The sequence below is a fragment of the Anomalospiza imberbis genome, chromosome 17 (genome assembly GCF_031753505.1).
Source record: "Anomalospiza imberbis isolate Cuckoo-Finch-1a 21T00152 chromosome 17, ASM3175350v1, whole genome shotgun sequence".
In the NCBI taxonomy this organism is placed as follows: domain Eukaryota; kingdom Metazoa; phylum Chordata; class Aves; order Passeriformes; family Viduidae; genus Anomalospiza; species Anomalospiza imberbis.
In genome coordinates, this window is record NC_089697.1 from 6,863,672 (window position 1) to 6,877,817 (window position 14,146).

A 14,146-nucleotide genomic window follows, 5' to 3' on the forward strand; every position below is an offset into this window, starting at 1 on the left:
GACAGAGAACACAGCATGTTTGGCTGCCTCTATCTGGTCTCAGCAAACTGCAGCTGTGAGGAGCAGCCCTGATGCCTCTGAGAGGACACGTTCTTGATAGTAACATAGGTGAGGAATTTATTGGAAATGCACTTTAACTTCTGAGATTAACTGCTTTTAAAGAGAACAGGTTTATAGTGCACCCCCAAACAAGATTATCTTCCTGGGAAGGGGAAAAGCCAGAAAAACTTTTGCTTTGAGTTGTCAGTCACTGTCCAGCTGAGAATGGGAGGGATCATCACAGCTGTGAAGAGATCAGAGAGGTGGAGGCGGGGGTGCTAAAGGGGCACCCTCCCAAGGATCAAGGAAGTAATTTCTGAAGATGATTCACTCTTCACACTGAAGAATTTGGAACAGATGTGCCATTTTCTCTGCATATGGTGCTGGCCAGGCACAAGTCAGGAGGAGTCAGGGTCATGAACCCTCCTCACCCTCAAACACCCCTTCAAAAAATTAAACCCTCTGCCACAGGGATGGTGTCTCAGCCAGTGCCCTGGACTGGGCAGCCCTTGCTCTGCCCCTGAACCATTTGGGTTCTCAGTGATGGTGTTTTCCCAGGTGAGCTCTATCCTGGTGGTTCCTGTTTCCCATCCCAGCTGCTGTGTATGTCTGTCAGGAAGGAGATGCCTCCTGTGTGCTGGTGCTGGGAGCCGTGCCCTCCTGCTGCTGCAGCCTCTGGAGCAGGAGCAGCACGTTGTCTGTGAGCTCGTTCCGTGGCCGCCCCATCCCACTGAGCTTCACCGGCTGCAGGCTGGCGTGGGGGGGCTCGTACCCCTCGGGGCAGCACACCTCACTCAGGAGCAGCCAGGTGCTGTCAGGGTCCACGTGCATCAAGTGCAGGAAAACACTTGGGAAAACAGTAGAAAGAGAGGAAAGAAGAGTAAGGACAAGCCTTGTGGTTGGCACCCAGTGGGGTTATTAAGAGCTAAGGAAAGCTTTGATGCTGTTGGCAACCTCTGGCAGCTGCACAAATTCTGCTCTTTACAGAGGGCAGCGCAGTGGCCCCTGTGCCCGAGAAAGCAGCTCTGTGCCTCACAGCTACTGTCATGTGGGAGAAAAATATTTATGACACCACACAGTCACTTACGGACATCAAACAAGCAGCTGGTGCAGGACTGACCCAGGCTTGGTGCTGGCACCGTGTGAGCTGTTGCTGGCACAAGCATAAACCTGTCTGTCCCAGGTGGTAGGAGGTGACTGTGGGTGACTGCATGTGCTATGCATATCTGGGATCTTATGGACAACAGCTCCTGCAGAGATCTTGGGGGAAGTTGTCTGTGTTATTCACCACCCTCTCTGGTTTTCGGGAGGCTGGGCTTCTCTGCCTTTCCAGAGGTGGCAAACCCAAGAGTATTTGGGGACAGCTGCCCAGGCTGGGCCCCAGTGGAGGCTCAACGCTGTATTTGAGGGCTTTTTGCTCAAGTGTGATCTCCCACCATCCCAAGTCCTTATTAGCTGCCTCCAAATTTCTGTAGTTCTGCACAGCACCTTTCACAAAGCAGGATTTTAAACCAAATCCAAACAGAACCTCCATTAACAACAGAATGAAGGAAAAGAGGAATCACAACTTCCTCTGCAGATTTACTGCTGTGTTGATGGTTTTCACTTTGCATTTCCATACCTCAGTAAGATGGGATTTGCCTTTCCAGCATGCCCTTCACACAGGGCTCCAGCTGTGAGCTGCTGGGACACAGCTGCTGCTGAAGAGCAGGAAGCTCAAGGAGTGAAAGAGCAAATTCTGATTTGTGTGACCTACACTTACCCACTCCCTCCTGCCAGTTCTCCCTGCAGCAAACTTTGGGCTTAGCTAGGTCTGTGTCATGGTTTAATACACAGGTGTATTAGGCTTAACTGGTATTAAACTCTCTGGCTATGCCATGAACAAAATTAGACTGGAATTTGCAAGGCCTCTTCCTGAATGGTGCTGAGTGCTCTGTGAGCACCAAAGGCACTCAGCACTCCCCACACCTATGGTACACTTTTCCAAGATCCCAGTAAAGTCCAGCCATGCATCTTCAGGTCTCTAGTTTTCAGTGAAATCATGGAGCTGTGAGGAGAACAGCTGCCAGGTCAGGTAATGGGAAGAGAAATCAAGTAGGTCTGTCTCTGCTCCCCCAAGAAGCACAGGACTGAACTCTCTCTCTACAAGCAAAGATCACTTGCTACAAAAGCCACACAAAATCCAGATCTCATTGCTGTCCAAATTTCTCCTGGAAGAGCTTTCATCCCTAAAGTGAGGTTGCTTCCAATGTAAAGCAGGAAGAAATCCCTTTGAGAAGCTTTCCTCTGAAAAGAGAGTGCAGTGCCATGGGTAAAGTGAAAGAGCACAGAAATGAGATGAAGGTAGGAGAGAGCTCCCTCTCCACAATAACCCTGTGCATGTGACTCGTTACTCATGCACAGCCAAAGCTGCTTTTGCCTCTCTGCCACTAACACCTCACCTGTCCCCCAGTGCAGGTCTCTGAACAGCAAGAGGGGAGATGTCACCACTGAAGCTGTTGGCAGTGTCCCCTCCCAGAGGTGCTGGCAGTGCCTATCTGCCTGCTCCAGAGAAACCAGTGGGAATGTGCTCCACAGTGATAGCTGGGCTTGGCAACAGCTGTCTCAGCAACACGACCTTTTTTTCTGTAGATTGGCCAGATGCAGGTGAGCTCACAGGACTCCTCATTCCCCTGGCTTTGTTCCTGCAGCTCTGCTGACTGGCAGGGGAGGAGTGGCCCACTCGGTGCCAGCCCAAGTGAGGGGCTGGCAGGGGCAGGGTATGGAGCTCTCGCTGCTGCCATCATGGCTCCAGCTCTCCAGACACTGCCCTGCCCGTGCCCTCGGCTTGGCTGTGACAGCAGCAGCACACAGCTCTGTGTGCCAGCAAACACCAGCTCCCAGTGGTTCCACCCAGTTTTCAATGGGCAGCTGCAGAGATAATCCTTGCTCCTTATGGCTGGGATGGGAGCAGGCAAGGACGACGAATTGCTGTGAAGTGAACATGGGAAGAGGGGATATTGTGCAGCAGGCTGCTGATCCCCAGCACACACACAGCTATGGCTCTTACACTCACAGCACAGACACTCTGCTCTCCAACCTCTTCCCAATCAGCTGCTGCAGGGAGGGCGACCCTCCGAAATTATCCAGACCCTGCAGAACTCACTGCCTCTGGTGCCCATAATGGTTCGAGGCTGTGATTATCCTTGATAGCCGGGAGTGCTCTGCAGCTTAAAGAACAACTTGACTTTTACATTTTCAAACTAACTCTGGGGTAGTTTCCAAGCAACCTGTTTCCATAGCAAAGAATCCTGGGGTTAATCCAAGTTTGTTTTCTGTTGTTGCCTTTTTCTTTTTTTTTTTCTTAAATATCACTTTATTGAATTTTGCCTTGAGCAGGTGGCTGTTCTGGCATGCTTCAATCCAGCCTGAGAGTGACAGTTGACAATGAATACCCAACAAACCACACAAGCAAACCAGAAGTGGTAAACTGCATAATCAACCTTGGTATGCAAAAAGCTCCCCAAATAGCTCATGTTTGTCCTAAGTGTGCTAAACTTATTCTACTACCACAGAGCAATTTGGCTATTCTGATGCCTTGTCTTCTCCCAAATTCCAAGCAAAGCCATGGCACGGTGAGCAGACTGGCAGAAGGACAAGGCTTCCTGGCTTTCCATCCCTGCTGAATGCTTAACTGGATACAGCCCACCATAGGCTTTGGTAAGAACTGAGGAAATTATTTCTGCATCTTAGTTAGGAGCAAAAAAAAAAAAAGCATTCCTATCAGACCACTGACTGAAAGGTCAGCATTTAGTAGGAATTAAGTGTAAATTTCGAAACAATCACTTGAAACTGAAATAATGAAAAACTACTTGTCAGTTTTGACAGGGACCAGTGACAATTTCCTAATCTCTTCTCCTTCAAGGTTTTATTCCCTGAAGTGAAAAGCTTTTCAGGGATGATGTAACTTCATAAATTGACGAGTAGCTCAGATTTAGAAATTGTGACCTTCAGTTCCCACCATCTCCCCTGGCCTTGTTCCCAGAGGTGGGGCCCCACATGGCCCCCCTTGCTCAAGTCTTTCTGGGCACTTCCCCACCCTTGCACAGGCTCATGTGCAATGATGGCAAAGACTTTTCTAGTGCTCCTTGCATTCCAAAACTCTTCTTCGGTAGGTTTGGTCCCTTTGGTGATTTTGCGTTTGCTTTTTGTTTGTTGTTTGGTTTTTTAAAAAAGCTTTGGATAAGGGTCTCCTGGAATACTCCCAGCAGTCATCTTCTAGTAAAACCTACTGTTATTGTCCCATTTTCTCTTCCTCAGATGTGGAGTTCTTTTTTTCCCAGCATCTATTTTTGCCTGTTGAGTATTGCATGAAGCTGCAGTTACAAAAATCACTTACTCCCACTGCTTCATCTAATAAAGCTACAGGGTCCCATAAATGGGATTAAGCAGACTCCTTAGGGCATGATAACACCCCTGGATGATAGCCAAACTCCCTTTTTCCTTTTTCTTTTTTTTTGTGTGACTCAAGCACCTTGGCCAAAACTTTCTGCTCAGCTCTTTGCAGGCCTACAGAATCCTCACGTAGTCAGTGTATGATTTTTGGAGCTACAACTGACTTTGCAAGTCCTGACCTTGATTTTGACAGGTCACAACCCATCAGTTGAATAAGAACCCTAAGAGCTGAGTAAAGGCCAGTTAGTATAAATCACCATGGCAAGCTGATTCCAAACATCCTTTTACCTCATATGATTTCTGCAGTGATAAAGCTGAGTTATGTGACGTATGCTGGCGCTCAGGCTGGGGCTAAGATTAGTTCTGGTCTATCTGTTTTTAGAAGCATTTAAAATGCAGAATTTCTCATTTATCAGCCTGATAACACTGCCCTTGCTTAGATGGGAAGGCCCTTATGTATGACAGCCTGTGTCAGTTTGCAGGATTACTTTCAGGCACATGGAAAGCAAGAAGAGCCAGAACTTACAGGAATGTGGTGGTTCAGCAGCAGGATAACAGAAATAGAAGGTGGCTGAGAAGTGATTCTTATCCTGATACAGGAGCTGATTGTTATGGTCCAAACTAATTTTGACTTTTCCAGGCTGAAACCTCTTATCAGGGAAATACAGTTAAAAGTGAGTGTGATACGATGAACTCTGATCCATCCAGGCTCCAAGACCAGGGATCACACAGGGCTAAACTGAAAAAATTAAACCCAAAAGAAACCTGCAAATGCTGCCATGTCTGTAGTGTCAGGCCAGGCATGATGCACACCTCAGTGCATACGTGTGTCTGGTCAATGGAGTTAAACAGGAGACAACAAGGACTTTTGTGAGCAGCTTGGTTCACATATGTGATGTATGGTGCAACAAAAGCATGGAGGGAGGAACAAAATATATGGCATTTTCCTCTTAAAATATAATAAAAGCAACATATAGGAGAAAAATGTTACTTGCCCTTGCTGCCCTTTTGCTCTAACAAGTGAGCTCACTTCAGCATACAGCTTCCAACAGGGCTCATTTCATATTCCCCCTACTCCTGCTGTTGGGGGGAAATTGCACAGCTTCTCAAGCTGCTTGGTTAATGATTTAAAAGCTTCAGATTCCAAATATCTAGATAAATCCTGGTGTTCTGCTTTTCATCCAGCATTGCTTGCACAGTCTGAGGCATTATTGCATTAAGGGGATGCACTCCCACAGCATAGAGCCCCTCTGCAGAACAAATGCTGCTGGAAGCCTGCTGTGCTGCTGTGAAAGCCTCCAAGGTAAAAATAAACCTGCTCCCATCCGCGCAGAGATACAAACAAAGGAATGCTCCAGCTCCAGAGAGTGCTGGCTCTGAACTGCTGCCCAGCCAGACAAAGCCCTTCACACCCTGCACCCCCGGGAGCCTGTGCTTTGTGAAAGGGAACGGATGGGCTGCACTTCCCTTTCCAGCAGCCTGCCCTGGAAATCCGAAACCGCAGAGCCTGCAGAACCTGCTGGTTTCCCCTCCCCTGGGGGAGGGCAGGGCTGGCCACACAGGAAGAGGGGGGCTGGCTGGTTTTCACCCCCATCCTTCGGCAGAGGGGCTTCCTGATTTATGTCCCATGTTCTGTACCTGGACTCGTTTTGTCTCCTGAAATCTCCGGCCTTGGTTCCAGGTGACAACATATGACAACAGTGATTTCTTATCCTGACAGCAGAACATGCTGAGCAGGATTTTGTACACCAAGCAGCAAAGTATGTCTGTCAACACTTCCTAGAGCTGGAGTGTGTTCACCTAAACTGTCTTTGCTCTTTTAGACTCTCCCAGCCTTCTCAGAGCAACACTGGTGCCAAGACTGACAGCTTCCCCAACAAACTCTGGTCCACCTGGCAGAGCCTGGGTTGGAGCCCAGGGAAAATGGAAGGATAACAGAAGTAGATTCCCCCAGCCTGCAGAAGGTATTAAGTGATAAAATACAAGGGAATGCCTGGCACATCCTCTTCCATAGCTGTCTTCCCTCTGCAGTTTGATGCCACCAGTGGGCCGAAAGCCTCAAGTATTTGGGGAGGAAAAAGCAAGTAGCACATCTTCCCCTCTATCCCCAAATGCACTGCAAGGTAACCTGTAATGTCTGTGCAAGCTGACAGCTGACCCCTCTAACTCATTTTGGGGAGTAAGTGATACTTCACCACAGAAAAATTCCATGAGTTCAAGCCCTGTTGTACAGTACTTGAATGTGCTGGAAGGTGGAACAGGAAAGGTGCAAAAGGAATGGGATCACCATGCTCCCTCTGTCCCCCACTATTTGTACACCCAACACACCTGCATTTAAAAGACATTACCTCTGGGCAGCTTCTTGCAGTTTCACAGGTTGCTTGGCACTGAGGTAAATCAGGCAGGCATCTGCCACTTTATTCAGGTCATTCTCGCCTGCAGAAATGGAACAGGAAAGAAGGGTAGGAGGTGACCTCCTCAGCAGCTGCTGCCTAATGGAATCAGCTCCAAATTGGCAGCAGAGGCTTCAGAGCCTTTGAGCTGTCTGACCCAGAGCTCTTCTGACCTTGCCTTTTAAGCATCTTGCTGCAAAGCCAGGAAAGCAATCAAGGGCACTGAGGAAAAGAGCAACTAGCCAGCAAACCTTCTCCCTCATCAAAGCCAGTTCCAGAAATTTCACTTGGGGAGAATTTCAGAGTTTCATTCAATAGGAGAGTGTGATGTGCTGGATTTAAAGGGTCACCCAGAGATAAGCTCACAAGGGAACCAGTCAAGCTAGCCAGAAGTCTTATCTGGGCTCCAGTTTGTCCAGTAAGAACAAAGTGCGGCCCAACAGCAATGCAGGGACTCCATTCTGTACCCTCTTCTCATCCACAAGTGGGATGAGCAGTCACATTTTGCATGTGGTGGGAACCTTCTCTCCCATTTGTCTCCTTGGGAGAAAAGAGTGCCCAGCACCTCTTTACAGAGCTTCCAAAGAGAACAGATTCAGGCTAGAGAAGATCAGGAAATCAATTCCGTGGGCAGCAGGAGAAGCAGTGAGTTGAGAGGAGACAGTAAAGTCTGGCAGAGATCCATACAGCCTGTGCTTCCCCTGGTACTCACCCATGTCCAGCTCCTCACAGAGAGAGCCCAGGCCCTGCAGCACAGCCAGCTGCAGCTTGAAGGCCAGTGTGTGGCTGTACACAGGCCCAGCTCTGGCACTCACTGGGGCCTGGCTGAGGAGGGAACTGGTCAGCTTGGGCAGGACATCTTTGGAGAACCTCTGCCTCAGGAAGTCCCCACATGTTTGAGCCAGGGTACACAGCACCTAAGAGAGACATCAGTTACAGGGGATAGTGCACACACTGGCCTGGGAGGAGCTCAGTGGTGCACACCAGCCTGGTGGATTCAGACATTCACCCTCCTGGAGAATTGTTTTTGCAGGTGAGAGCACTGTGACCACACCTGCCCCAGTTTCCCCATAATGAGCAGAAGGTGAATGTTTGAGAGGCTGAGTGAGCTGCACCCTGCTCTGCAGTGGCCCCTGGCTGACCTCCTGGACTGCCCTTCCCTCATTAGCACAGTAAAGGTAAGAGCAGCCGTGCATTCTTACTCAGAATTAGTGGAGGAGTCTCTGATGGAAAATGCCATTAAATATGATTATTTCCTTAAATCTCTTTTGTGGTGCAGACAACCCATCTTTCCAAGCATGTCAGCAAGCAGAAACGCCAAGTGGCCACAGAAAACAGCACCCAGCACTACTGGTGTCTGCCCAGGATCAAACTCAAACTGGATAGAGAATGGCCCTAAATGCATGTAAAAGCAAAGGGAGATCCACATGGCCAGAACACTGATCTCTCTTTTGGAACTTCACTGAGCTAATGGTCTCAGTGTGCAGGACTGAGATGCTGGTTATTTTGTGTTAGCTTTACACTGATATAACACTTCTTGTCCTGGAATTTAGGCAGGAAGACACTCTGGGGGAAATTCATACAGCAAAACCCAAGCTGGGTGCAAATTGTAATGATGACTTGGAACTTTTCAAGAGTTAATTAGTTTTTTACAGCAATCTCTACCTCCTTTTAGGACAGGCACATGACAGGTATGCCTATTCTGAGACTGTAGTGCGTGGCTTCTGGAATTTCAGGAATCAAATCTCTCTTTATTCACACAGAAGGATTCTAAAATGAATCTCACTCTGCCCAGCAGACGGATTCCTGTGCAACGTTGGGGCTGGCAACCTCTGGAAACACGCTTTACTGGCCAACCTGTGAGTCAGGAGAAGAAAGGAGCCAGCTGACAAGGTCAGGAGCTCTTTAATAATGTCATTATAGGGCCAAGTCTTTGTTCAACCTCTCCCTTCCCTTGCCAATGCCTCAATCGTGAAATGTTCCCCTATTTTCAATCTGAGATCTCCAAAGAGGATGCTGTGACTGTGTCTCCAGCAAGGCCAAGCTGCACTGTATGGTGCCCCTAACATCTGCTGAGGCTGTAGAGCTGTTTATCTCATCCCTGCAATAACCACCAACATTGCTGCTTCGCCCAGGAAAAGCATTAAGGCTTTACCTGTGGACGAGCTGCAGTGAGAGTGGTACAAACCCACCCACAGCAGAACATGGTGACCCCATGCTCCAAACCACATTTAAACATCACTGCAGGAGCTTGGTGCTCTCTCCTGAGCTGCAGCACTGCCTGAACCACTTCCTGCCCAAGCCCCAGCTGGAAATGCTGCTGGCAGTCACTGCCGTACCTTGAAGGCTCTGAGCACTGCCAGAGGGTCGTCGCTAATCAGCCGGGTGACGAGAGCTGGCCAGACACGGTGAGCCATGGGAAGCAGATGGTTTCCATGAGGATGCAGCATGGTTACACAGAGCTCCAGCACGTCCAGGACCTGGGCAGGAGGGGAGGGAACAGACTCTGAGTGCTGCAGTGCCAGGCATTCAGGTGGATCCCAGCATCACGGCAGGAAGCCGGGGAGGAGGGGTTGAACAGCAAAGGGTGCGGTTTTACCGCAGCAGGAATGGGGACAAGTGAACAGTGCTAGAAATCAGGCCTGCTCAGAAAGGGACAAGCACTGCAGTGACACAACCTGTACTGGGTACAGAGCTGGGCTGGGAGCAGGGCAAGATTCCTGACCTGATCCCACAGGCTGAGCTGCACCCGTGGACCCCACTGTGGCTGTGGCAGCAGGATCACCTGGCAGAGCTGAGGCTGCTTGGATGAGAATCTGGGTTATTCCTCATTTTTCTGTCTCACTTTGCACTTTAAAAGAAGGCCACCTTCAAAGGGTTTTCATAATTAGAAAAAAGCCAGGCCTTTAGCCCTGCTTATCATCACCCCAGCTACTTCAAAAACATTCATCAGCCTGTGCACTGCAGCCTGAGGAAGGGGGATGGGAGGCACGGATGGGAGAAAGATGCTTCTGTTTCCTCCACCAAAGGACAAAGCACAAGACTTAACTGTCATGAGCATCAAGGGGAAGTGTCCAATACAAAGCCACGCCTGGCTGCCATTCCTAATCCAGAGCGCTCCCAAAAAACTATCTCCCTTTCTCTTGCCAGGTTTGGAGGATCTGTCCTGCTCGAGCATATGGCAGCACAAACCTGGGGATGGCAGGGAGCCCAACGTGCATGGCACACATGCTGACGAGCTACCAGCCCCTTCATGGGCACCATCTGTCCCCTCAGAGCCGGCGATTACCGACCTTCAGCCGCACTCGGAGGCTCCCGTCAGACAGCAAGTGGATGCACCTCTCCATCACATCCCTGGCCAGCTGAGCATGGCTTGGCATTGGAGCTTCTCCTTCCGTGTCACAGCTGGGCTCTGGCTTAGCAAGGGGAACCTCATCTGGAAGACAAAACCATTACTGAAGCCATGAAAATGACTTGGGAGCTCTGGGAGATCACAGTCACAGATCACCCACCCACAATAACTCTGCAAATTCCCGAGTAAGGCCTCTGGCATTTTTTAATGTGCGTAGATATAGTTAAGCCTATGAGTTCTGTGAGTTAGTGTCAGGTTCAGTTATGAGTGTGGGGCTAGAGAACGTTCGCTTTCTTTATGGGACAATGCAGCTGGTCTGACATTTGCAGTCTCTTCTCACCATGGACTTATTTCCCATTGATTTTTATTAAAAATGAAAAGCCTGGGTATTTAAAGATGAAGTATTTAAAGGTCAGGATTGCAGCACAGCCCAGTGAAGACTAAAAAGTTTCCTATATGAATGTCTGCAGTGCCTGCCAAGGCCAAGTGAGAAGGGAGCAGTGGCATCATTAGCCAGGAGAAAACAGTACAGAGATTCCCAAGGGAATACGAGGAAAACACATAGGATCCTGGAAAGGGGGAACTTCAGGTCCTGAACCCAAATGAACTGTTACAAGGTAAGAAAAAACACAGTGTGCTTGTGTGTCAGAGCTAGAGAAGCCTTGATCTGTAAACATTTAGCTCCCCCACTCAAAGAGAACAAAGTGAGAAGACCCAACAGCACTTTACATGAACCAAGGTCAGCCCAGAGAAGACCTGAGACAGCCTGGTCCCAAGGCCCCCATGTGACAAAAGGACACCCCAGAGGTCACAGTCTCTCTGCAAGCTGACTGTGCTCCTCTCCAGCCACGCACAGCACTGACCTGCCTCCTCTTCCTCCAGGTCAGGAAGATCCCCCTCTGCGATCTGCTTCTGGCTGACATAGTCAAGGAAGAATCGTTCCACTTCTTGACTTGTGATTGTCACCTCCTGTTGTCCCTGGGACCGAGCCCTGCTCTGCCCCTTGTCAGTCTGCCTTTGCTGGTGCTCCTGAGCGCTGGGCATTCCAAACCACTGCACTGCAAAAAAAGAACTGACATGTCACTGGGCAACCACGATCCCCTCCTGCAAGTCAGCAAGATGCCATGGATTCCATGAGAGATGAGATGGCTCTCACACCTCACAGGATTGCACCCGATTCGGGCACCTGCTGTCACATCCCAGTCACCTCCTTGATAGTACAAGCAAGTTAAAAAGGAATTTGTGCAATGTGCTCTTACAGAATGCTCATGGGAGCAGTGAATCCATCCTTCCTCAGCCACTAAAGGCCGTGCTCCTGTGAAAGGCTGCAGGCCAGGCAAACTGGAGAGGGAAAGCTACTGGTGATCTTTGCTTGAGCACTGCCCCAGCAAGCAAAGCACAGTGGCCATCACACTGCAACACCTTGGCTACCTGGAACCTCCCATGGCAAGTGGAAAGGTCCTAGACAAATACCCTCAGTGACAGCAAGGCTGAATTACACAAAGTAAACGTTGTTTTGATACCTAGAGCAGTCATGACTGAGTGGAGGACCCTGAGGAAGGTGGAAGCCTGGCTATTGTAAGTCTGATCTAGCACAGACAGGACATCTTGGATTACATCTTCTACCAGTGGCAGCAAGCTGGCATCTGAATGCCTCAGCATCGTGTCCAGGACCTGGGATGCACGTGGCTGATACGCCAGCTGGCGCAAATTCAGGGAAATCCCGTTCACCAGATAGTCAGAGTTCTCATTAATCAAACACCGCACCGAGTCGTAACCACAGGCCTCACATATGTCTGCCAGTGTCCCCAGTGCTGTCTCGCTGATGAGCAGAGTCCTGTCACCAGCCTTTTCCAGCACAGGGTAGAGAGCTGACAGCAGCAGCAGCCGGAACTCCTTCCCGAGGACAGCGGCAAAGCAGCCAACGCCCTCCAGCTGGATGCAGATCTGCCAGATGTTGCTGTTCATGGTGCGGGTTGTGACTGGGGGCTCCGGGGACACATGGAGAACGCTGCTGGATGCCCGTCCTGCACGCACAGCGAGTCCCAGGTGCTGCACTGACTGCTCAGGGCTGCTTTCCTCTGTGTCAATGCTAGTGACCAAATACCAGTTTGCCTGGTCCATGTACTCATCCAGAATGGACGTTATGGACCCTCTGAGATCATCCAAGCTCAGTGAAACTTCCCTCTCCTGCAGGAAATCCACTCCCACTCCGGCAGCTCCCGTGACCAGCTCGTTGAGGATCATGGCTGCCTGCTTTCGGTACAGGCCGGACTCGCTGTACAGCCCCATGAAGTGATCCACAAGCAAGTAGAGGTTCCCGTAGTAGCCAAGAACACGACACACTTGCTGAAGGAGCTGGAAAACCTTCTCCTCCGTGAAGAAGCGGAAATATTTCTTCTGGCACCTGCCCTTCTGCACACCCTGCTGCAAGGGGTCCGGCGGCCCAGAGCGCCGGGCCTCCACTATCTTCACATCCATCACATCCAGCTCCAGAACCTGCACCAGTGCCTTGGACAGGCGCTGCAGGTGGGACACGGAGTGGAGGACAATGTTAATCTTGGGGCCCAGCAGCTTCAGGTAGCCAAGCAATAAGCTCAGTGTGGAAACCTTGCCCATGTCATCCTCAGAGTTCATCAGGCGGGGAAGAGCTGTGGCAAGGGAATGGAGGTTCTCAGAGAGGACATCAGCAAGAGCCCTGTTCTGTGCCACAATCCTCTGCTCTGCAATCCCTTGCAGAACTTTGTTACACCTGCCCTGGACTTCGCTGTTTTCATCATTAACCAGCCCAACCAAGGCCTTTAAGAGTTGACTGAACGAGTCCACCAGTGACTGACTGCAGTTCCTCAGTAAGTGGTGGACCAGCTCCACCAGCTCCAGTCTCACCTTCCAGTGGGGGTGAACTGAAGAAGATTCAACCACCTTATGCAAGAGAAGAGAGAGTTTTTCAGCAGTACTTTTAGTCCACTCAGGTCCTCTGTGGATCATTAGCTCTGATATTCTGCTGCGTTCCACTGGCAGCTTTTCCTTACTCTTTGGGATTCTGGCTAGCTGTTTGTCAGCCATGACCAAGCCAACAATCAGATAAAAGAGTCTGATGGCAGAAACGGTGGTTTTGTGACCTTGTTTGATGTCTCCAGCAATAACTCGAGACAGTGTAATAGAAATCCCGGGCAGAAAAGAAGCAAACAAATCCCCACATTGCTGTGCCTCATCTTCATCCAGGTGTCGGTGCTCCTGGCAGTCACACTGCAGAACCAGGACCTGCAAGCACTCCAAAGCAGAGATCTTGATTTGCTTTGCTTTTTCTTGCTCTGCAAGTGTCAGAAGCAAAGACACAGCAAATCCTAAGAGCGGAAGGGTGGAAGGTTGGTACAGAGACAAGATCACATCCCCATAAGCCGAATGCATCAGGGTGTGGAGTGCCCGGATCACAGCCAGCTTCAGCTCCTCGGACAGCGGGGCGGCTTTGCCCGAGCTGGGAGGGGGAGCGAGGCAGGTACAGAGCTCAGAGAAGAGCTCCTGCAGCAGCTCCTGCTTCTTCACGCACGTCGCCGCAAGCACGGAGGAGATGCACTGCACCAGGCTCTGCACCAGCCGCTCCTGCTTGGGCCCCGGCACCCGCAGGGCGAAGCGCAGCGGGAACAGCACGTACTCCTGCAGCTCCTGCAGGGCCGCGCCGCTCACCCCGGCCAGGTGCGCCTGCAGCTGCTCCACGTTCTCCACCGTCTGCGCCCGCGTCAGCTGCACGCAGACGGGGCGCAGCGCCCCGAAGGCCGCCTGCGGGGTGCCGAACGCGGCCATGCCGGGGGACCGGGCGGTCCCACCCGGGGCCAGGCCGGGCAGCCCTGAGGGTGCCGGAAGTGACGCCGCGCTACCCGCGCCACAAAGCTCCCGCGAAGTGGGGCGGGCGCCGGGAGGAAAGTCT

General features: G+C 50.7%; 1 protein-coding gene across 1 annotated transcript; it reads right to left on the reverse strand.

The window, feature by feature from the left end:
- Positions 1-470: 470 nt before the first annotated feature.
- Positions 471-14,069, reverse strand: TTI1 (TELO2 interacting protein 1). Its single transcript, XM_068207685.1, has 7 exons — positions 11,742-14,069; positions 11,082-11,276; positions 10,160-10,302; positions 9,206-9,346; positions 7,579-7,783; positions 6,822-6,909; positions 471-886 (listed from the first exon to the last, which is right to left on the reverse strand). Exons 1-7 carry the CDS (start codon positions 14,020-14,022, stop codon positions 652-654), a joined length of 3,288 nt encoding a protein of 1,095 aa, XP_068063786.1. The 5' UTR covers positions 14,023-14,069; the 3' UTR covers positions 471-651.
- Positions 14,070-14,146: the final 77 nt, after the last annotated feature.

Excerpts from the sequence above, each read along its gene's own strand:
- TTI1 (XM_068207685.1), bottom strand. The coding sequence starts at position 14,022 with ATGGCCGCGTTCGGCACCCCGCAGGCGGCCTTCGGGGCGCTGCGCCCC. Across the intron at positions 11,277-11,741 it reads CTCAGTCATGACTGCTCTAG|TGCAGTGGTTTGGAATGCCC; the intron begins GTATCAAAACAA and ends CTTTTTTTGCAG. Across the intron at positions 10,303-11,081 it reads CCTGGAGGAAGAGGAGGCAG|ATGAGGTTCCCCTTGCTAAG; the intron begins GTCAGTGCTGTG and ends TTTGTCTTCCAG.